Below are 21,068 nucleotides of genomic sequence, written 5' to 3'. Positions count from 1 at the left end.
GGAGGACGGAGCAAGTCCGAGAAGCCCCCTGCCGGCCGGGTAGGGGGAGGCTACGCAGCGGCCTTGGTGTCGCTCAGCCCGGTGCTGTGCTCGGCCGCGCCAGCACTCCGGTGTTCGCTGCCAGCTTTGTGCGCGGTGGTAGGCAGAGCGGCAGGAACGCTGCGCTGCATGAGCCGGTGGAGACCCTGTCCTGGGCAGTCGCAGCCGGTCCCCGAGGCGGGGCAGCGCTGGCACGGGGAACTGACGTGAGCTCTCCCGCGGCTTCCCCGAAGGAGCGGCGGGGCGCGGGTGCTAGGGAGGCTCTTTTAACGTAATTCATTCGGGTTGCCGGAGGGAGAAGAAGCCCTGGTCGCGGGGCGACCCACGGCAGCTTCGTTCTGCGTCGCGCCGGGGCGGGGCCTTCCGCCCGCGGTTTCCATGGCGACGGGCGCGTGACGCGCGTGTCGCGGCCAATCGGTGGCGAGGCGGCTGAGTGACAGCCTGCGGCACCAGTGGCCAGCGGCGCTTTCGGGAGGCCGCCGAAGCTGTCGGGCGGCCGGATACGGAGCGGCCGCGGCGGGGCCGGGTGAGTGCAGAGCTGTAGGAGGGGGTGGGGAGGCCGGAGCCCGCCGGGAGCCGGGCAGTACACTGCTACCCGCCGTCTGCAGGCGCCGGTGCTGCTTTCCCGGGCCCACTGCCGCGCCGCGCCCGCGGTGCTTCCTGTGGTGGCCTGTCTTGCCGGAGGGCCTGACCTAGGGTCCTCTTCCGCGAGGTCGCTGGTCCCGTCTTGCGCTCATCTCCGCCTCCGCAGTTGCCGCAGTGCTGCGGCTGCTGGAGCCGCGGCGTACTGAGTGTGCGGGGTCCGCTGCGGAAACCGGGAAGGGACCGCGGTCGGGCCGTGCAGGGCGCGGTTCGCGGCTGCTCGGGAGGCGAGCAGACAGCGCTTCCTCAGGAAAGCAGCCGTTTAGCGCTTTAAATTGAGTTTTGGTCTAAGACTGCTTTCAGCTCGCCTCACTGACTAACAATGAAAGAGCGGTTCTCTCTATCTGACTGTTGCTCACTTTCTGTCTCTGCTTAGTTGTGGTGGAATGTGCAGGGTGAGAATGCAGTATCATAGGCTTATATATTGTTTTATAGCCGAAAGTGCTGCCGTGGAAGGCCTTTGGAGGAACGTAGGATTCCAGAGACGGAAAATCTGACCGCCTGGTTCTTCTGTTTGTCTAGTGAAGTATGTTTCTCCTTCCTTGCTTTGTGAGGTAGTGTAGAAACCTGTACATAATCCTCAGGCTGGACTCTGCCGTCTACTGCCCTCTGATGCTGCTCAGTCAAGAAAGCTGTCTGTGCACACTTATCTAGTTAGTGTCTCTGCTACATATGTTTCAGCTATTGTTTGGCTTATGGAGAGCTGATCAGGATGTTTTGTCACATCCGTAGGTTTCAGAAGCTGCAGCTACTTGCTTGTTAACTGTGGGATTCTACCAGGCAGCTTTTCTTTTTCATGGAATGTTCTTTCATCCTCATTTTCATTCTGTGTGCAGCACACTTTGTTCTCTATCTGTAATGAAAAGAAGATTGAGTTTGTGACTAAGGAAATTTTGTTTTAAGTACTCTAGTTGCCTTAGCTTGCAGCTTCTCAGAAGTCTCTTGCACGGTGCGTTATTAGTGGCTCTGCTGATTTCTCCTTGTCTGGCAGCTTACCCCCACACCACTGCTTTGTTTGAAGGACCTTACTGTGTGGAAAGAGACTAAATTAATCTTTGATGTATTTCAGCTTGGTTGCTCTTTCCCTGTATAAAATTGTGACAATTGCTTATGTGCTGTTGTTGAGAAGAATGTGCTGAACGACCCGTAAACAAATGATAATCCCTATGATGCAAACTGGCAGCCTGTGCTTCTCCCCAGGAGCTTTCCAACAGTTGTTTTATCAGATACACCACTGGTGCACTGCAAAATATCATTGTAAAATTCTACATCTGTCACCTCTCTTGTCTGCAGCCACGTAAAAATCTTTTCAAAAAACCACTTTTGACGGACAATTTCGTGTTAACATGCTGACTTGAAGTACTATGTGTATTTGTCCTCTTCTAGAAAACTGCTTCAAAGGGTTTTTTTTGACTCAGAGTGTCTGATGAGTTGGTGTTTACTTATGGAAGATATTTTTGGCAGAAATAGTCTAACTTATCATGATGAGTTACTTTCTGAGTTTGCATGCAGCTGAAAGCTTTTATTTTTGAGATATGAAGGCAATGATTTCAGTGTAGTTGGTTTTCAGTGGCAAGTATATGGGGAAGCTCCATGTAGAGTGCATTGCCTCTAGGAGCTGTACCCTAGCCTCTGCAGTACTTTTTTTTGATTAAACAGGACTTTATTTTTGTTTATATGGTGCTTAGGGACGTGGTTTAATGGTGGACTTGGTGCTGTTAGTTTTTTACAGTTGGACTCAAGCTTAAGAGTCTTTCCCAACCTAAATAATTCTATGCTTTCTGCAAAATTTTCCATAGTATCAGTGTTTTAATGTGTATTTCTCTTCCTGAGTGATGCATGTTCTTTGAAAGATGACAAGTTAGGTATTTGTAAAAGCTTTTATCTATAGTAATCTGGGCATCTTTGTTTTGGCATGTGAAGTACTTTTCCTTTTACTCCTCACTAAGAGCTTACGTTGCAAGTTGCAGTACGAATAAAAGACTGCGACCATACTGCTGGAGACTGAAGGGAAAAGTGGTAATTAGATGCTAATTGTGGATATTTTAATGAAGAATTGCAGATTCAGTTTTTGTACTCTAGGAAGCAATCTTTGAGCTTTGTCTTGTTACTCACTATTTGCTGGAGCATCTTCAGTATGAAGACAGGCTGAGAAAGTTGGGACTGTTCAGCCTGGAGAAGAGAAGGCTGCATGGAGACCTCAGAGCAGCCTTCCAGTATCTGAAGGGGAGCTATAGGGATGCTGGGGAGGGACTATTCATTAGGGACTGTAGTGATAGGACAAGGCGTAACGGGTTCAAGCTTAAAAAGGGGAAGTTTAGATTGGATATAAGGAAGAAATTCTTTACTGTGAGGGTGGTGAGGCACTGGAAATGGTTGCCCTGGGAGTCTGTGAATGCTCCATCCCTGGCAGTGTTCAAGGCCAGGTTGGATGAAGCCTTGGGTGCCATGGTTTAATGTGAGGTGTCTCTGCCCATGGCAGGGGGGTTGGAACATGATCTTAAGGTCCTTTCCAACCCTAACTATTCTATGATTCTGTGCCTTGAACACTGAATGGATTTAGATGGTTTTTAGCTGAGAGTTGGTTTACTCATGGGAGAAGCAATTATCTGTTCAGTTATTGCAAGCCAATCTGATTATTGGGATTGTCATGTGCTTATGTCATATGACTAAGAGTTCTTAGGCTTTCAGATTTTAACCATCACAGGCTGTAGTTGTTGAATGCATAAGAGTGAGTGGAAATCAAATACCACTTGGGAACTGTTTGTCTGTTTCTAGACTACATGTGGAATGTAAACCTACATATCCTGCAGTTCTGGGGTTGTGCAAAGTGGCTACTTTACTGGGTAGTTTGTACAGAGCTGTCCTACTGTTTTATACTAGTGATTACCATAGTGACTTAAAGATTTAGAGAAATATTATGCCTGTTTAGAGCTACTACTGCAAGACATTTGAAAGTCTAAATCATTTTTTATTTCTTTCTTTTGCATGTGTGATTCAAGAAGTGTGGAAAACCAATTCATAGTTTTATTAGGTTCATCTCTCTCTTTGTGAGACAGAAGGATTGGGTGTGTTCCAAACTACTAGGACAGTGCTACAGAGTACATTGGTTCAGCTTTCTTGGTTCCTTTCTGTATGCAAAAGCCTTAGTGCCTTGTGCCGCATAGGCAGTGAGCTACAGTGCTATTCTGGTCCTGAGTTCCTTATGCTTTATTACCTGAATTCCTAGATTACTTTGGACAAGAAGATAATTTGGTTCAGTGTAAGTGTAGAAGAAAGGACTGGAGCCCCATTTACTGATTGTAAAGGGTATGAAAATACCACCAGCAGCTGCATGTGCCTTCAGGGTTAGAGGCCTCTTGAGGACATACTTTGCTGCAAGTTATCCGGCCTCTCCTAGCAAAGAGTAAGTTGTATGTTTCTGTATTAGAGTAAGAGAATAGAACATTGACAATCAAAATTTGTGAAGAAAGGACATGTTAGCCCATGCTCATGGAATCTGGGGACCTTGTTTCCATAAGACAGCATACACTCTGTGCTGTCTGTTTGTGACTTAACTTTGTTGGCTGTGAAGGTTTCTTTGAAACACTGATTTAATTGACCTCTCATATGAGCGGTCTTCCTTTGTGTAATCTTTGCTTGTCCAAGCAGGAATTTTTTTACCTGATGCACCTTTTCTGAAGGACAGGCTTTCCTGTTCGTTGTCAAGATGAGAGTGGTAGAATTTTTATCCAGAGTGAACCTTGGGGCGGGATAAGGCTTGGTTTTCTTTCCTGCAGGATTAGGAAGTAAAATATCAGGTGTTGCATGTAAAACTCCCTGACTCTAACTTGCAATTTTGTGTGATAGGAGTCATACAAATGCTTTTGTATTATCACCCCCAAGACCTGCTCGACTTGATTAAGGCACTGTTGCTATTCTGAGGCCAGATCCTCATTGCAAACCTAACTTGACTGTGACTTTTCCATGTGATGTGCTTAGTCTTACAGTCATTTTATGGGTTTTAAGAAAACAAGCTGCTGTTGGGATTGATGCTAAAAAGGAGAGAAGGCCAGAGGAATACTGACTGTAGCCAGCTCTTGAGGTAAGCTGTGCATTTTCAAAATATCATGGAATTCCGAATCTGGCCTGCCAGATACTATTTGAGGGGTGGAGTGGTAGAGTGGACAAAGTCTGGCTGTTGTAAAGCATGGAGGAGGATGGTGTTGCTGTGCATATGCAATACCAGTCTCACTTCTGAATTGGCTGAAGCCCCAGATGGCTTTGGAGCTCAGGCTTCCTGGATTCCTGCAGGAACTGCAAAGACCATACACATGCTGAGAATAAATTGATCAAAGCAGCTTCAGAAGGGCTTCTCATGATAAACAGTGCTTGGTTTAATAGAGGAATGGCTGATTTTCCTCTGCAAGCAAGTACCTTCATTGTAAAGTAAGTATGTCTGATCTGGTGGAGACTTGGTAGCTGCAGTGATAACACTGAGCATTTCCAGGAGCTGCTATGAAAGAAATGCCGAACTTGCATCCTGCATCCGCAGTTTCAGCAGGCAGGAGCAATATCTTGGAAGCCTGTGCCAGGACATCGTAGTACCCTGTTAGTCTAGGTGAGGAAGCTGCCTGAACTGGAGTGAGGAGACAGTCACAGGGGTCTACGACTTTATCAGGGGGTTTATAAAGAGGTCTGTGTATGTACAAATGCAGGGAAACATCAGTGCACCTGAGTTTCATGTATTTCCATGCAGCAATACCAGTCTCTGTGAGGGAACAAAGTGGCATATGAGCTACATTAATTGAGATCATCAGTGTATTTCTAGGTCAACATTCTGGCCTGACCAGGCATACCCAGCTTTTGTGGTAGACTCAACTAATTTTCCAGAAGTTTCATTTTCAAGGACAGCCATGTAGTTCAGTTTTCTGGGCCAGGTACCTCTTCAGCTGCTTGATCTTTCCTGATCTGTGGGAAGTCCTTAGGGAGGGTGGTCCGTCTCCCATGTGACTTTCTTTCTCATGCTGTGGGAGAGAGCAGGGATACTCACTCCACCCAGGAGAGGGTTAAAAAGGAACTGAACAAGTACGTTTCTTTACAGCCTCTTACTACCAGATGAAGCACAAACCACCATGTCTGGCAACTGTCTGGGACCAAACCCTGAACACAAGCTTATGTTCTAAGGCAGATAAAGGAGTGGAAGGTAGACCTTCAGAGCAAATGCTGAGTTAACTTTTCTTCTGCAATGGATATTCATGTTTTGGATTTATGATGTTATAGGAAGGGACTTGGGATAAAGCTAGGTGCTGCTACTCTGCCTAGGAGCCTGTTTGGGTATCCTGAGTGGATTAAGGTACCTCAGAAATATGGGGCATCAGTAAACACCAGCCCATGGGAGGGAGGCTGCCTGGCCTGCATGTTCCCTCCCTCACATACAGACAGTAGCTGAGTCAAAGGAGCTGTTGTTTTACTAGTCCCGTAAACTGACCTCGCATTATAGACAGGGGGTAGTAGATGGGACTTTGCTGATCAGAGCGACTCCTTTCTGTGTGAGTACCCCAGCAAGCTCTCAGAAGTATTCCTTAGGTTATAAGGTTGGGTATTCAATTTCACTATGTGCTGTTTTAGTGTGAGGCCTTGATCTTCGGTACAATGCAATGTAACAATTGAGATAGTTTTCAGAGCTGCTCACTATCCTTTCTCTTAGCAGGTGTGGGTTGTATGCTGTTGTAAAGGCATCTGGAGCAATGCCACCGCCTTCGGACATTGTGAAAGTAGCTGTTGAGTGGCCAGGTGCCAATGCCCAGCTGCTGGAAATAGATCAGGTGAGACCTGGTAACCAGATGGAGGAAAAAATGCCACAACCATGACACTGGAATGTGGGAAGCATAGAAATGGGCAGTATTTCTTTCTACTTGAGAACTAGGCTACTGAGGACTCTCTCTTTCTGTTCTAGAAAAGGCCACTTGCATCCATCATCAAGGAGGTTTGTGATGGGTGAGTAGTTCTCTGTGAACCCTTTTGGACAGATCTTGCTGGGGTAATGTGGAAAGTCTCTGTGGCTTGTCAATGTGCTGCTGGCACAATCCATGCTGCCTGCTATTGGTTTTGGCTATGGAATGGGCCAGGGTTTAAATTGGGAAGGATCTCCTGGAAAACAGGGGCTTTGCATCTTTATTTCAATTCTGAGTGTGTGCGTATGTATGCCCAGTGTCTCTGAAGATTGGCCCATCTTGCTGTTTGTGAAGTGCAGGCCTTGTCAGCAATTTTACAGGGCTTAAGTTAGAGCAGGCTGAAGTCCCATTTTCCTCTCAAGAGAAAGTTGCTTTCTCCTCTTTGGGAGATCTAATTTCCCATGCTAAAGCTTTGCTCAAAGGTTCTTTTCAGCCCTTCTGGGGTTAAGCCTCTCTTCCTAATTGAGAATAAGAAGAAAGAGGAGGAAGAAGTTTACATATCCTTCTTCTTCCTCTGCCAGGTGGTCATTGCCAAACCCTGAATACTACACCCTGCGGTATGCTGATGGTCCTCAGCTGTACATCACAGAGCAGGTCAGTGTGAGAGGTAGCAATTTGCTGATGTCCTGGGCAAGAGTGCAGAATGCCTTGGACCAATGTCATGGAACAATATTGTCACTAATCCTTGAGGGGCAGCATCTCTTCTATCAAAAAAACCTGACTTGTGTAATTCAACTGAGGAGCCTTACGCTTCTCCCTCTGCATGCGCATAGGCGCAAGGACGCAGTGACTCAATGCGCTCAGTAGAGTTGTGTGGTACAGGAACCCCTATGTGCACTGTAGATCCAATTGCATTCTTTTCCCTGCATTTTCCAGTGGTTTGAAGTTTTATGTTTCCTTTCAGACTCGCTGTGACATCAAGAATGGAACTATCCTACAGCTGGCAGTCTCCCCGGTAAATGCTTCCTCACATTCCTTTTTCTCAGTAGCTATCCTCATATGACAGGCTGTTTCTTGCCTCTGCTCTTCTTTCTCCCTACAGTGTAAAGTGAGGTGCACACTCTTATTTTCCTTCCTGGTTGTGGTGTGTAACTTTCATTTGGATGCTTTGCCCTTTGACAGGACTTTCTGTAACAAATTCTACCCTTTTATTGTGTTTCCTAGACTAGTGTGTTATAAAGCGCCTGACAAACACATTCTCTGTATGGATGCAGTGTTATTAGTTGGAAAGTAGTAAATAGCACTGATGATTTAATGCAGAAGTTAAGAGACAAATTTGATGCAGAGTGGGCTGTTCCTTGTGAATTCTTGCTATTGTGACCTCAATAGCTGTCTTTTGCAGGATTGCTGAAGCTTCCTTTTTACTGAAATTCTTAAACCTTTTTTGTGCAAGTGTCATGGCATATAGCTGAGAGCAAATAGAAAAAGAAGTTATTTGTGCCAAGAGGTGGTTGAGAGGGTATCATTGACAAAATTTTACAGAATATTGTGTGCATACACCAAGTGAGCTTGTCCTTCTCTTTAAATGTCTCTGAGAGATTTTTTTTAACATTGTATTTCTTTAATGGTCTCATTCCCATGTTTCTATATCCACCTCCACTCACCTCACCAAGAACAAAAGGAAGCATTTACTCTAACATGTAAAATAGCATTTTCTCACCTTGGCTGTAACTGTTGCTGAGTGCAACTTTTTTTAGTCTATGTTAGAGTTGCTGACTGCTGCTACTTACCCTGTCATTGCTAGTATTTCTCTACCCTTGCTGTGCTCCCTCTGCCCATTCATGGATTCCTGATGGAAAGCTGTTGCTGGCAGAGCTCAGTCTGCAGGTGACTAGTCTGTTGTTTGGCATGATTCCTCTTTCCTCCCAGTCTAGGGCAGCTCGCCAGCTGATGGACAGGATCCAGTCACACAGTATTGAAGCCCGACTGGATGCCATGAAGGAACTGGCTAAACTTTCAGCTGATGTGACCTTTGCCACAGAGTTCATCAACATGGAAGGGATTACAGTGCTGACACGACTTGTGGAGAGCGGGACCAAGCTTCTGTCCCAGTAAGTTTCTTGTATTCCAGGATTCTGGAACAGAAACTCAAATAAGGAGCTGTATTACCCTGACAATAAGCAAACAAACAAAAACCCTGAAAAAAAGAACCCTCAAACACTGATCTGGAAGTTTCCCCAAGTATATTCATGGTGAACTTTAATGCACTTGGCTTTTCCACTGTAGTTGGTCTTTTTCACTGAAAGCACTTTTAAAGTCATGCTAATTTATCGTTGTAACATTTATAGGTCTTCTATTTCCTTATGTATTTGCAACTAACATGTTTTCAGCATGTTTATCAGTCTTTCCCTCAGTCTTTTTTACCTTTCTGTCCTGTGGCTATATATTAAATTTTCCACAGTTCATGCTGTGCTTTCATTTTGTTTCAAGCCAGGTCCCAGTGGTTACAGAATGACTCTGTTTTATCCTGGTGTTAAAGCATTTGTTTCTTGTGTGTATGTGTGTGTGTGGAGAGGTTTAATTTCTAAAGATTTTTGCATGTTTTATTATATAAATGTACTCAAAACATAAAGTATGATAATACAAAACACATTATCTTCATAAATACAAATACTTTATTGCTCCCCAGGTGCCAAACTAGCCTGTTTTGTTAGGAGAAGTTGGTAAAATTTTTTCTTGTCCAGCTTATTCAGCTTGGGCAGGCTTTCTGAAACCTTGCTGCCAGATCTCTTGTAACCGCATTCTTCATTTTCTCAGTTACAGTGAGATGTTGGCTTTCACCCTGACTGCCTTCTTGGAGCTCATGGACCATGGTATTGTCTCCTGGGACATGGTCTCAATCACCTTCATCAAACAGGTGAGTTAAAGGGGGTAAGTGAATGCTATTTCTTTTCATGCTTTAATGTAGCTTCCAGGAACTGCAAAATGACTGAGAAGCTGAGTACTTGTTGAGAGCACAGTGCACCCAGCTTTCTGAGCCACGTCTTCCTTGGCATGTTGTTCACATCACAAGGTTTCCTGGATGGTCATCTGTTGACCTGCTGCTTTGTCTGGTTTTAGATTGCAGGGTATGTGAGTCAGCCTATGGTAGACGTCTCCATTCTCCAGCGATCCCTAGCCATTCTTGAAAGTATGGTGCTAAACAGTCAGACTCTGTATCAGAAGATAGCAGAAGAGATCACTGTGGGGCAGCTCATTTCTCATCTGCAAGTGTGAGTGTCCACCCAACAGTGGGGTGATTTAATCAATTTTGTGAATATCTGTTAATTTGAAAATGCATCATTTTATTTATAACACTTGAAGATGCTAGTTCTTAAATATTACTGATATGACATCTTGAACTTCAGGATTTCTAATGTATTGAGAAAAGAAAGTAAGATCCTTATACAGAGTAAGTTGTTTTCGCAGGTTAGGTCCTAACACAGGACACACTTGTGCAATTGTTCAAGTAAAATATCTTTGCTGAAGACACGCATAAGTGCTTCTAGAACACAGAATGTTGCTGAAGAAAGTATCTATGCAGGAAATATTGTAGAAAGTAAGGCTGAAGAGTGAGTCAGAAGTTGCTGGTGTGTATTTGGCAAGACTATCAGGACTGTACAATCTTTATTAAGAGCATAGGTTCTGGAAACACAAGTCCATGGAAAATCTGAAAGAGATGAGTTAGAAGAGGAAAAATTAAGTTTTATTTTGCTGTGTCAGAAAGCAAGCAGTGTGGTGAATATAGCAGCAAACCCTGAAAAGGAGGGTAGAAGAGGTTAAGTGACAGACTTCAGAGACCTACAATGCTTAGAAGGTCAAGGAAAACCTCAGATGGTGCATGAACATTTGCATGTTTGAAGATTGTCAAGTTGAACAAACTGAGGAAGATTTGGAGGGAAGCAGTGGAAGAGAGAATATGGTTGTTATCCACATTTATGCCAGGGATAAGTGCTAAAGTGGAAAAAATAGCTATTTAGGCTAAAAATTGTTTTAGTTTTAGATGTTTTATGAAAGTTTAGTTATATAAATATTTTCTTAAAAGTTATACGTACACACAAATTCACTCAGGTCATGCACTGGGCTTGTGTTAATCAGAAGAGCTTGAACTTCTGCAGAAGTCTCCCAAGAGTGTATTGGGTCTGGCTGAGATGGAGTTAATTTACCCCATAGCAGCCCTCCTAGTGCTGTGCATTGTTCTGGCAATTATAAAGGTGCTCATAACACACCAGTGTTCTGGCTGCTGCTGAGCTGTGCTCCCACAGCATCAAGACTCTCCCACCAGTATTCCCCCCTCAACAGTAGGCTGAGGTTGGGCAAGATCTTGGGAGGGAACAGAGCCAGGACAGCTGACCCAAACTGACCAAGGGGATATCCCAAACCATATGATGTCTGTTCAGCAATAAAAGCTAAGAGAAGGGGGTAGGGAGAAGGCATTCATTGTTACGTTTGTCTTCTGGAGCAACCATTATGCATGCTAAAGCCCTGCTTCCTGGGAAATGGCAAGACATTGCCTGTTAATGGGAAGTAGAGAATAAATCTTTTGGGTTTGTTTGCTCTGTACATGGCCTTTGTTTGTGCTTTATTAAACTGCCTTGATCTTAACCCATGAGGGATTTTCCATCTTATTTTCTCCCCTGCCTTGTTCTGCTGAGAGAAGTGCTGGAGTGGCTTGGTGGGCACCTGGCATCCAGCTATACTATTACCCTTTGTGAGTAATAGTATAGCAGAAAACAACCGGATTTAATACAGCATCAATATGAGGGTAGAAAACCGTATGATTGAGATTTTGAAGGTTTGTTGAAAATATCACAAGTGAAAACACATGCTGGGTGTGATTGAGGAAAGGACTAAGCACCCTTTGCCTGAAGAAGCTCCTCAGTGAAAATAAGAAAAAGATGTGAGTTAGGCCAAACTGTTGAGGTTGGAAGGCAATTCTATGGAGAGGCATACTTCCTCCTTAGTTTACTTTGTGTTTGGTGGCTTACATTGACAGAGGAGAGAAAAATTACTTGCTCTATGTATATTTCTAGCTGTATGTATATAACCAGTGTCAGTGTACCTAGGCTTTACAGAGCTAATTTCAGCATTGGAAAAAACTGGTGGTGCTGAAGTCTGAGCTCTGCTGGGCTACAATCTGCCCTGTTTTCTGAATAATGGGGCTATCATGTCAGCAATTTCTGTCAGCTTTTGCAGGCTTTATGAAGAGTTGAATGGCAGGAAAATAGGTTACCTGAATCTTCCTTGTCTGTTGAAATGCAAGGTAGCTGGAGTAAATGTTCCTACAATGCAGGCAAGGCAGCAAACTAATGTTTTATACTGTCTGTTCTCTTATGATCTTCCCATGTTTGTTTCTGCAGCTCAAACCAAGAGATTCAGACATATGCCATTGCGCTGATCAATGCCCTCTTCCTGAAGGCTCCTGAGGACAAGAGACAGGTTTGTTCTTACGTTTTGACTTTAAAACCTGAATAATACTTACTTGCCTACTTTTTATGCCTCAGAAGTTGTACTCTCTGGACAAGGCAGACTTCAGACCTTGCCAAGAACTTATGTAGCTGGTTTAGTTTGGCAACATAGGAGAAAAAGTACCATCCCATTAATAATGTGTTCTGGAGCAGCACATTTTATTAGGAGGTCTTCAGAAAGGAATCTGAAAGGCCTTGAGAGACAGAAAGCCATGCTCTCTACAGCACTGAAGTTAATTGCGTATAGGAGAGATGGGGGGGGTGAGTCCCTAGGGCTGTGTGTACTTCATAAACAAATACCCCACCTCCTCCCCCACCCCCAGACAAGGGACCTGTCTGAAGCTGCAGGAGATATTCCTGCTGGCAAATTTGAGAAATGAAACACCTGTATTGTTCTGAGGAAACCCTGAGACCTTGGCTACATGCAGGATGTGCGTATGTCTGTATTGTGTAGCTTTGCTGTGTTAAGCCTTTCTTCTCTAGTGCCCTGTTTGTGCCTTATTTCTGGACTCCCAGCTAAATCCTGTCTGCTTTTCTCTGTGCATTTTTCTTTTTTTTTTTTTTTTTGCTTTCTGCCAGCAGGACAAGCTGCTTAACCCACTAGACCTGCCCATCACTGTAAGTAACTCAAGCCTGGGGGCTGGTCATGTGAAACTGCAGGCATGTTAGCTTTTCTTCAGTTACACCTCCTTGTATCTCAGACATGATGCGTACAGGCTTCAAGTAGTGGATGAGCCTAGGGAGAAGGGTGGAAGGACTCTGAGGGATGCACTCATATTGTTAAGGGGAGAAGAATCAGAAGCAAGAGAAATCCGGAAAAACCTATTTTGCACACAAGATAATAAAGATGATCATGAAAGGAAATGTATACTACAAGACTGACCAGGTGAACCAATTGTAAAACTAGAACCAGTTCTTTAGTAGTCTGGGTCTCCTCAGACTTACTACAGCCTGAGTTTATACCACAGAACTTGCTTGCATTAATGACAGTTTCACACCCAGCTGCATCCTTCTAAAAGCAGAGCTGTTTGTCTCTAACGAGCAGTCACAAAACTTCCACTTGTGACTTTGCCCTTACGAGACTTGTACTGTAATAATGTTTTTTGCTCTGTGCTGTCTCCAGGGGAAGAGAGAAGGCTCAGGGTGGTCTTATCAATATGTATAAATATCTGATGGAAGGGAATAAAGGGGAGAGAGCCTGACTTTTCTCAGTAGTGATTGCTGACAGGACAAGAGGTGCAGCTTAAAACAGGAGATTCCAGCTGAACACACACAAACAAAAAAATTAGGTTGGTCAAACATTGGAATAGGGTACCCAGAAAGATTGTGGAGTGTCTATCAGGAGATACTACAACCCGATCGGACATGTCCTGGGCAACCTGCTCTGTCTGATATTGCTTGAACCAGCGGACTTGGACTAGATGGCCTCAAAACATCTCTTCCAACATAAATGATTCTGTGATGCCATCAGGCAGCAAAGTGGATATTACTGGACTCTCAGCAGAACACAGAACCCTTAGCAGTGGCTGGGCTTTGTGTGTGCTCATGCGTCTTACTATGCTGCTTAGAATTGTCTTTGTCCTTACCACTCTTTATCTGCTTCAGTCGCCTGTTACTTCATCCCATGTACAAACTAATTCCTTCAGAGTAAGGATTATTTGTGTTGCATGCATGAACAAATCTTAAGAGCAGGCTTTGCTCTATTCTCAGTAGTACATCTCTTGAATCATAGTAAAAAATGATGACTCAGAGGGCAGTGTGTTATCTGTGAAACCACTTCCTACTCCATCTACATGCTTCTTAGATATCTTCCACTCAAGCACTGATTCATTTTGGTTGTAACATGAGTGCTGCTGAACTTGCAGCTATTATGGCTTGGCTATCAGCCAGCATATTGCTTTCTTGTTTTAGGAGGTTTCTGTCTGGAGCAAAAGTGGTAATAGGAACTTGGAATGAAGTTAATACATTTCACCAGACTCCTTATAAAGCCTGTCAAGAATAGGACTGATATGAGCAGTTGGAACAGTCTTGGATTGCTCCAAATGTACAGCTGATTGAGTGCAATTGTCTGCACATCTGGTTCCAGTTCTCAGTCTGCAGTGCATAGGAATGTGAAGAGCTTTCTGGCAGTTCTTTTGGACTTCTTCCAGATGATATACTGCTGAGCAGATTTTTCTTACCCAGAGGTTTTGCTTATAACAGCAAGCTTCTGATAATATTACATCTTGTTATTAGCACTTGTGCCACTAATTGTGCTGCTCCCTAAGTAGGTCTGGTGAGATCCCTGGTGTTTTAAAAAGTGCATCTTCACAATTTACAAGGAAAGGTCAGGTTAGTTTTTTTGCAGGTGCTTGTGTAATTGGTCCCAGAACTGAAGAATTGCAGTAGATGCTTGTAGTAGATATTTGCGTTTGCTGTTTGTCATCATGACCTGATGGTTGGAAAACCCTCTAATCTGGGGAAGGAAGACATGCAGTAAACAGGGAGACTGGAAGCTTCCCTTTAAGCATGAAAATTCTTTACCTTTAGTTTTTGTAACTGAAATGCTTCTGCAAATTGTCCTCAAACTGATTTCTAACTACCTCTTCAGGAACTGAGACAAAGGAAGTGTGGATTTCAGAGGGAGAGTTTTTGAGAGAGAGGAGGCACAGGCCTTTCTATCTGGGTATATACCTACATATTAAAAATTTTGACATGCTAATTGAAGGAACCTCTTACAGATGACAGATTCTTCTCGGCAACTCGCAATATGCTCCCTGCTGCCATATCTCCTGATGTTGAAGTATCACTAGATACTTCAATAGTTCTTTAACTATGCTAGTGCCTTTCTCTCCATTGACAATGTTTTGTAGGGGAGCCATCCAGGAGTTGTGCCACAGTAAAGGTGACGCATCCCAACTTCATGCTTGCTTTGTGGTGAGGTGCCATGCTAAATTAACAGTCTGTAGTAAAAGCACTTTCTTGTGTGTCAGTCCTATCTCCAATTCATAGGCTTTCTTCTTTTCCTCCTTTCTGCAGAATGTGGGCTGTTTGTTTATGCTTCACTCATGTTACTTCATCTCTAAATTCCACAGGAAATGGCTAATGCATTTGCGCAGAAGCACCTGAGGTCTATAATCCTGAATGTAAGTATGTCTGGAATGACAGAGCACTCCTAACATTCTCTCTGTTGAGAGGTTTCACTTGTTCAGAGTGTAAATCCTGCTGCCCTCAGGGCACTTCCAGGAAAGTGATTCTTTCAAAGGTGAAATTGGAGCCACTTGTTCAAAAGGAGTTATCGGGATGCTTCTTTCTGCTGTTACAGAGCATTATCATTATGCTTCTGATGGAATATGGATGTTAAAAATAGCTGAATCTTCATATACATAGATGTACATGCATCATGGCGTATGCTACAGCTAATAGTTCAGGTTTTATTTGTATTCTCTTACCTGTCCTTTATTTTGCAGCATGTGATCAGAGGAAACCGTCCAATTAAAACAGAAATGGCACATCAGCTGTATGTGCTGCAGGTTCTCACCTTTAATCTCCTAGAAGAGAGAATGATGACCAAGATGGATCCCAATGACCAGGTCACTGTTAAAGCTGAGTAAGATCTGATAGAATAGGAGGAATAAGAGGTCTTATTCCTGAGCTCCTTGGCTCCATAGGGTTTGAAGTGGATGGTGCATAGTTTCAAAACCACCTCTCGCATTGTAGTCCTTGAGGTTAGGGTATGTAATGACTATCCTGCTGTATGCTATGGGACTTTGAGAGATGTAGGCAGTCATTGGAAGCCTTGTGTTACTTGCTTGACCAGCTTGATGCCAGTTGTCAAACTAATTGCTTCACCTTTATGGAGGGCACATAATTTTATCCATTCCCTTGCTGTGTACAAGGAAGGTGGGCATTTTTAAGGTGCCTCTTACTCAGTTCTTAGATGCATTGTAGTCTTGAGTGTCATATGCCTTAGCATTATCTGGGTGCCTAGAAATGCTTTTAACTAAATTTGTGGCAGTTAAAGGAAAATGCAGACAAATATTTTGCATTACCCATATACTGAGATTTGTCATTTTGAAAGTGATTGCCTCTTGTTATGTAGTGTTAATGGCCTTTGGCATCTCTCTGTAATCATTGTGTGAGCTCTGGACAGGGGGGAGACTACTGTGCATTATGTGAAAATACTGACCTAATGATTGATCATGTTACTGCTTCCCTGCCTTCTCCGCCTTCAGGCACAGAGAGACATCATTTTTGAGTTGAGAAGAATTGCGTTTGATGCAGAGACTGATGGCAACACCGTCCCTGGCAGTGGAACAGAAAAACGCAAAGCCATGTACACCAAGGACTACAAGATGCTGGGATTCACTGTATGCATCTAGAGAGAGTGCTGACTGTAAAGCATATGAATACAGTTTAAATGATCTCTGTTAGAGTTGTGGGGAAATAAAGTACAGAAGTATGGTGAAGCAAACTTCTATATCTGAATTTTAGAAATTCAGTTACACTCAGGCTCCCAGGGAAGATCATTGTGAAGTTGCTGACTGGTTAAATACCAGGGCTCATGAAGCACATTCTCTGGCGGTATTTACTTACCGTACACACCTATTCTGTGAAGAACTGGAATCAACCTCTCTTCTAGAAAGTTCGGATAGTGTTGTCAGCAGGTATCCAAGGTTACTTCTTGGATATATGTGAGGAAATGTTTGATGGACTGGCAATTGAAAAATTAATTCAGAAAAGGTTCTCATACAATTTATTCAAGCTATTTTTTTGGGTTCTTTCTATATACTGTTTTTCACAGAATCACATCAATCCAGCCATGGATTTTACTCAGACTCCTCCAGGGATGCTGGCATTGGACAACATGCTCTACTTGGCCAAGTTTCATCAGGACACCTACATCAGGGTAGGTGAAGCTGCGGTTTTCTGCAGATAGCAACACCTCAGCAGCTCTTCTTAGTGTGTGTTGTATCCGCTTTTAGATTGTTCTGGAGAACAGCAGTCGAGAAGATAAGCATGAATGTCCCTTTGGGCGCAGTGCCATTGAGCTTACTAGGATGCTTTGTGAGATCTTGCAAGTTGGGGAACTCCGTAAGTAACATTTATTATCTTGTCTTTCCAAGTTGCTGGACTTATGCTCCTGGAAGTAAGTTACAAGGCCAACCAATATTCACAAGTATTCGTATCTCAATCTCAGTTCTGCTGCGTAAGGACAGAAGGAGCTTGGAGGTGTGGTGTCAGTGTCCCAGTGATAATACCAGTATCAGGGTACAGTAAGACATTTTGTCATGTGTACTCAGGAAAAGAAATCCTGCTGGAAAAAAGTCAGAAACAACTTCAAGTAGTCATTTGGGGAGATGAGTATGAAAAGGGCACATGAGACAGAGGTTTGCATGGTGAAGCATGGGGTAGTTGTCATTCCCAATATAGAATGTCTATAGGGAAGTGAAGCGTTGAACTGTCTTAATCTCTTTGAGCTAGTACTGTTGTACACCATCAGGATTCTGTCACTGTAGTGGACTTCAGTTACTCCTAGTAGCTCTTGTGCAATATGCTCACGTGGTTGTGGTTTCTGTTTCTTCCTAAAGCCAATGAAGGCCGGAATGACTATCATCCCATGTTTTTCACTCATGACCGTGCATTTGAGGAGCTGTTTGCCATCTGCATCCAGCTGTTGAACAAGACCTGGAAAGAAATGAGGGCGACAGCAGAAGATTTTAATAAGGTCAGAGTGGAGAAGAAGTATTTTTGCAGAATCTTTTGCAGAACAGCACATGTTCACTCAGCCTGTACACTTGATTAAAGAGTAGGGCACAGAAGGTATGACAGGGCATTAATGTGGGCTGTAAGAGAGAATGGTCCAATTTTTATTTGGTATGACTTGAGTTCAGTTGTTCCATATGTGTTCTTTGCTACCCCTGAGCTGTGCCCTGGTCCTCTGCTGCCATTAAGCAGCAAGAACGTGACTTGCTGTTCTTCCTGCCCAACCTCTTTAGGTTATGCAGGTTGTGAGGGAACAGATCACACGGGCTCTCCCCTCTAAACCAAACTCTTTGGACCAGTTCAAGAGCAAGCTGCGCAGTCTGAGCTATTCTGAGATTCTGCGACTACGCCAGTCTGAGCGAATGAGCCAAGATGACTTCCAGTCACCACCTATTGTGTAAGTGCCTAACAGAAAAGGTTGTCTTCTATGCTTGCTGTTATCTCCATTTTCTGACTACTCTTCCATATTTGATTGCCAGGGAGCTGAGGGAGAAAATCCAACCTGAGATCTTGGAGCTGATAAAGCAACAGCGCCTGAACAGGCTTTGTGAGGGAAGTAGCTTTCGCAAAATTGGAAATCGCAGAAGACAAGGTAAGGTGACAGCATCTACTGCATTCTTTTCATGTGGAGAACTCTAGGCAAACAAGATCTAATGGATTAATCTGGTGTGTTGCCAGAAACAAAAGCTGCTTACTTGGGCTTTTTCTACCAGCCAGTAGTATGGTATGGAACAGATGTGCATTTCTTAAGAACACAGCCATCCCCGCATGAACAGGAAGCAGTACTGAGGAGCTGGGGGGGGGGGGTAGAGGAATTAGGTGGGATGACTGCAATGTAGTGGCTGTAAGACCTTGTGTTAATGAGCTTGCTTAGCTTACTCTAATTGATGTGTGTTCCAGAAAGATTCTGGTATTGTCGCCTGGCTCTGAATCACAAGGTGCTACATTATGGAGATCTGGAAGATAATGCCCAGGGGGAAGTGACCTTTGAATCTCTACAGGAAAAAAGTAAGTTCTGGTTACTGCTCTGAGCACACTGTGCAATGTTCTCTGTGTTGCCATCTAGAGGCTGTTATGAAGGACCCTCCTAGAGATGAGAGAAAAGGAGCTGTGGCTGAAGCCCTGACAAAGACAAGATCAACTTACGGTTCTCGCAGAGATCCTTTGAATCTTGAAATTGCTTTCTGTTTCTTATAACAGCCAACTGTAGGGATGTGTTACTGATAATGTGTTTTGGAAAACCACAGTAATAACCTGCAAAACCAGGAACAGTGCTCAGTTGCAAAGACAAAACAAAGTTCTGGTTAGGTTTTCTTGTTTGTGAGTTTTACTTTTTACTGTTAGTTCCAGTTGCAGATATCAAAGCCATTGTCACGGGGAAGGATTGTCCACACATGAAGGAGAAAAGTGCACTGAAACAGAACAAGGTAAGTGCTCCCTTTTTGCCTGTAATTAACATCTTATGTGGTAGAGTTGAAGACTGTGACAGCAAGCAACAGGAGCAAATGGTCTTCCACACTGCAGATGTATTGTTTACAAACCCCATCTCATATCTGGGTCTTTTTCTAGTACTCATTTGTGATTGCTATAGGCTCTTTCAAGCTGCTCAGAATACTGATACAGGAAAGTGCACTGAGCTGCAGCAAGGCAGCTTCTCTGGTTGGGTTAGCAGGAAAAAAGTGCTGTGATGTTTTGTTTAGTCCATGAGTTAAAGATTCTTTTCCATTTAGGAAGTGTTAGAATTGGCCTTCTCCATATTGTATGATCCTGATGAGACCTTGAACTTCATTGCACCCAATAAATACGAGGTAAGAAACATAATGGGTAAACAGTAGAATATAAAGCAATTATCTTCAGAGATTAAGAAAGATCAGTTGCTTCTCATAAAAGGCTTGAGCAGGATGTCTCCCACCAGGTTCACTCCTAGAAAATGTTGCTGATGCTCAGCATGAATCTTTTTTGTTGGTATTTTTTTAATGCAAGAAATTCCTACACTCATCTCCCTTAGTCTGGGCTGCTACTTTCTATCCTCCTATGCAGTCAGTTGTTCCCTTTTCACTATTCTATGACACTGTTGCCTAAAATAGCTTTGCTTTTTCTGTTGGTATGCTACAATAAAAATTCAGCCCTCTCCTGGAGTCATGGGGTCAAGCTTACCTCTAGGCTTCCACCTCCCATTGGAAATAAATGTGGTCACTGTTTTGGGGTGGCTTTTCTTCTCTTCCCCCTTCCCCTCCCTTCCTCCCCAAATCGTTAACTCCCATGTTTGCTGGTTTGGAGCTGTATTAGGAGTATCCCTAATTGTTGTATGGATGGAAAGATTGAGGTGTCCCTGCCCATGGCAGGGGGGTTGGAGCTAGATGATCTTAAGGTCCTTTCCAACCCTGACTATTCTATGATTCTTTATGCCTGAAGTTGTGAGTTATCCTTTTTTCCTCATAGTACTGTATCTGGATTGATGGGCTCAATGCTCTCTTGGGCAAGGACATGTCTAGCGAGCTGACTAAAAGTGACCTGGACACGTTGCTGAGCATGGAAATGAAGCTAAGGCTCCTGGACTTGGAGAACATCCAGATACCCGAGGCGCCGCCACCCATCCCCAAGGAGCCGAGCAGCTACGACTTCGTGTACCACTACGGCTGAGGGCGCGGGGCCGCGCGGGGGCGTCGGGGCCGCGCGTTTCCTTTTGTATGTCACAATAACAACCGGTAGCGTCGTTCCCGCCGCCTCCGCCTCGTTCCGCGCTCGATCCGCCCCCCGCGCCCCCTCCCTCCCCCGGCGGCGCCGGGCCGGGGAGCTGCGGCGCATGGTGCCGCCGCTGCCGCACTACGGCTTCTCCATCGGCATCACTTTCTACAAGTGGCTCATGAAGGTGTGGGGCAGTCGGCGCAGGGCGGGGGCACGCGGACGGCGGCAGTGACAGCGCACGTCGGTCCCGCAGAGCTTTCCTTCCCCGCTACTTGCGACGCTGCTGCACCTCCTCTTCATCTCCGTCCGGTCTCTCGGTCTCTGGCCGGCCTCGGGCCGCGCTCTCCTGGGCCGACTGCCTCAGGCGGGCGGCCCCCGCAGGTACAGCCGGCGAGGGAGGGGCTGGGGCTGGGGCACGAGAGCGGGGCGCCCTCTCGGGCCTCTTCCGAGCCTCGTTTGCTGCGGCTTCCGGGCCGGGTCCGTCCGTGATCATCAGCAAGCGGGTCCCTGCCGCGCCTCTGGGGCGGGCGTGCGTTTCTCGCCGGGTGCGGGGTAGGTGGAGGCGTTGCTT

The 21,068-nt window shown here is 44.7% G+C and overlaps 1 protein-coding gene across 8 annotated transcripts; it reads left to right on the top strand.

The window, feature by feature from the left end:
- The first annotated feature begins 51 nt into the window (after window positions 1-51).
- On the top strand, window positions 52-20,533 carry ELMO2 (engulfment and cell motility 2). 8 transcript variants are annotated; one of them, XM_031054500.2, is made up of 24 exons: window positions 52-565; window positions 1,117-1,207; window positions 3,911-4,087; window positions 4,663-4,765; window positions 6,374-6,488; window positions 6,620-6,660; window positions 7,139-7,211; window positions 7,522-7,572; window positions 8,487-8,668; window positions 9,375-9,474; window positions 9,678-9,829; window positions 11,957-12,035; window positions 15,139-15,189; window positions 15,514-15,636; window positions 16,279-16,413; window positions 16,848-16,952; window positions 17,029-17,137; window positions 17,635-17,771; window positions 18,043-18,206; window positions 18,289-18,401; window positions 18,710-18,817; window positions 19,154-19,236; window positions 19,540-19,617; window positions 20,252-20,533. In XM_031054500.2, the coding sequence occupies exons 4-24, from the start codon at window positions 4,713-4,715 to the stop codon at window positions 20,450-20,452; spliced, it is 2,253 nt and encodes a 750-aa protein (XP_030910360.1). In that variant the 5' UTR covers window positions 52-565; window positions 1,117-1,207; window positions 3,911-4,087; window positions 4,663-4,712; the 3' UTR covers window positions 20,453-20,533. The 8 variants fall into 8 exon arrangements, with proteins under 8 accessions (XP_030910360.1, XP_030910358.1, XP_030910359.1 ...); XM_031054498.2 differs by lacking the exon at window positions 3,911-4,087; XM_031054499.2 differs by lacking the exons at window positions 1,117-1,207; window positions 3,911-4,087.
- The last annotated feature ends 535 nt before the right edge of the window (window positions 20,534-21,068 follow it).

This window comes from Melopsittacus undulatus, chromosome 10 (assembly GCF_012275295.1).
Source record: "Melopsittacus undulatus isolate bMelUnd1 chromosome 10, bMelUnd1.mat.Z, whole genome shotgun sequence".
NCBI lineage: Eukaryota > Metazoa > Chordata > Aves > Psittaciformes > Psittaculidae > Melopsittacus > Melopsittacus undulatus.
The sequence above is the reverse complement of the archived record's forward strand: the minus strand, read 5'-3'. Positions and strand labels throughout refer to the sequence as shown.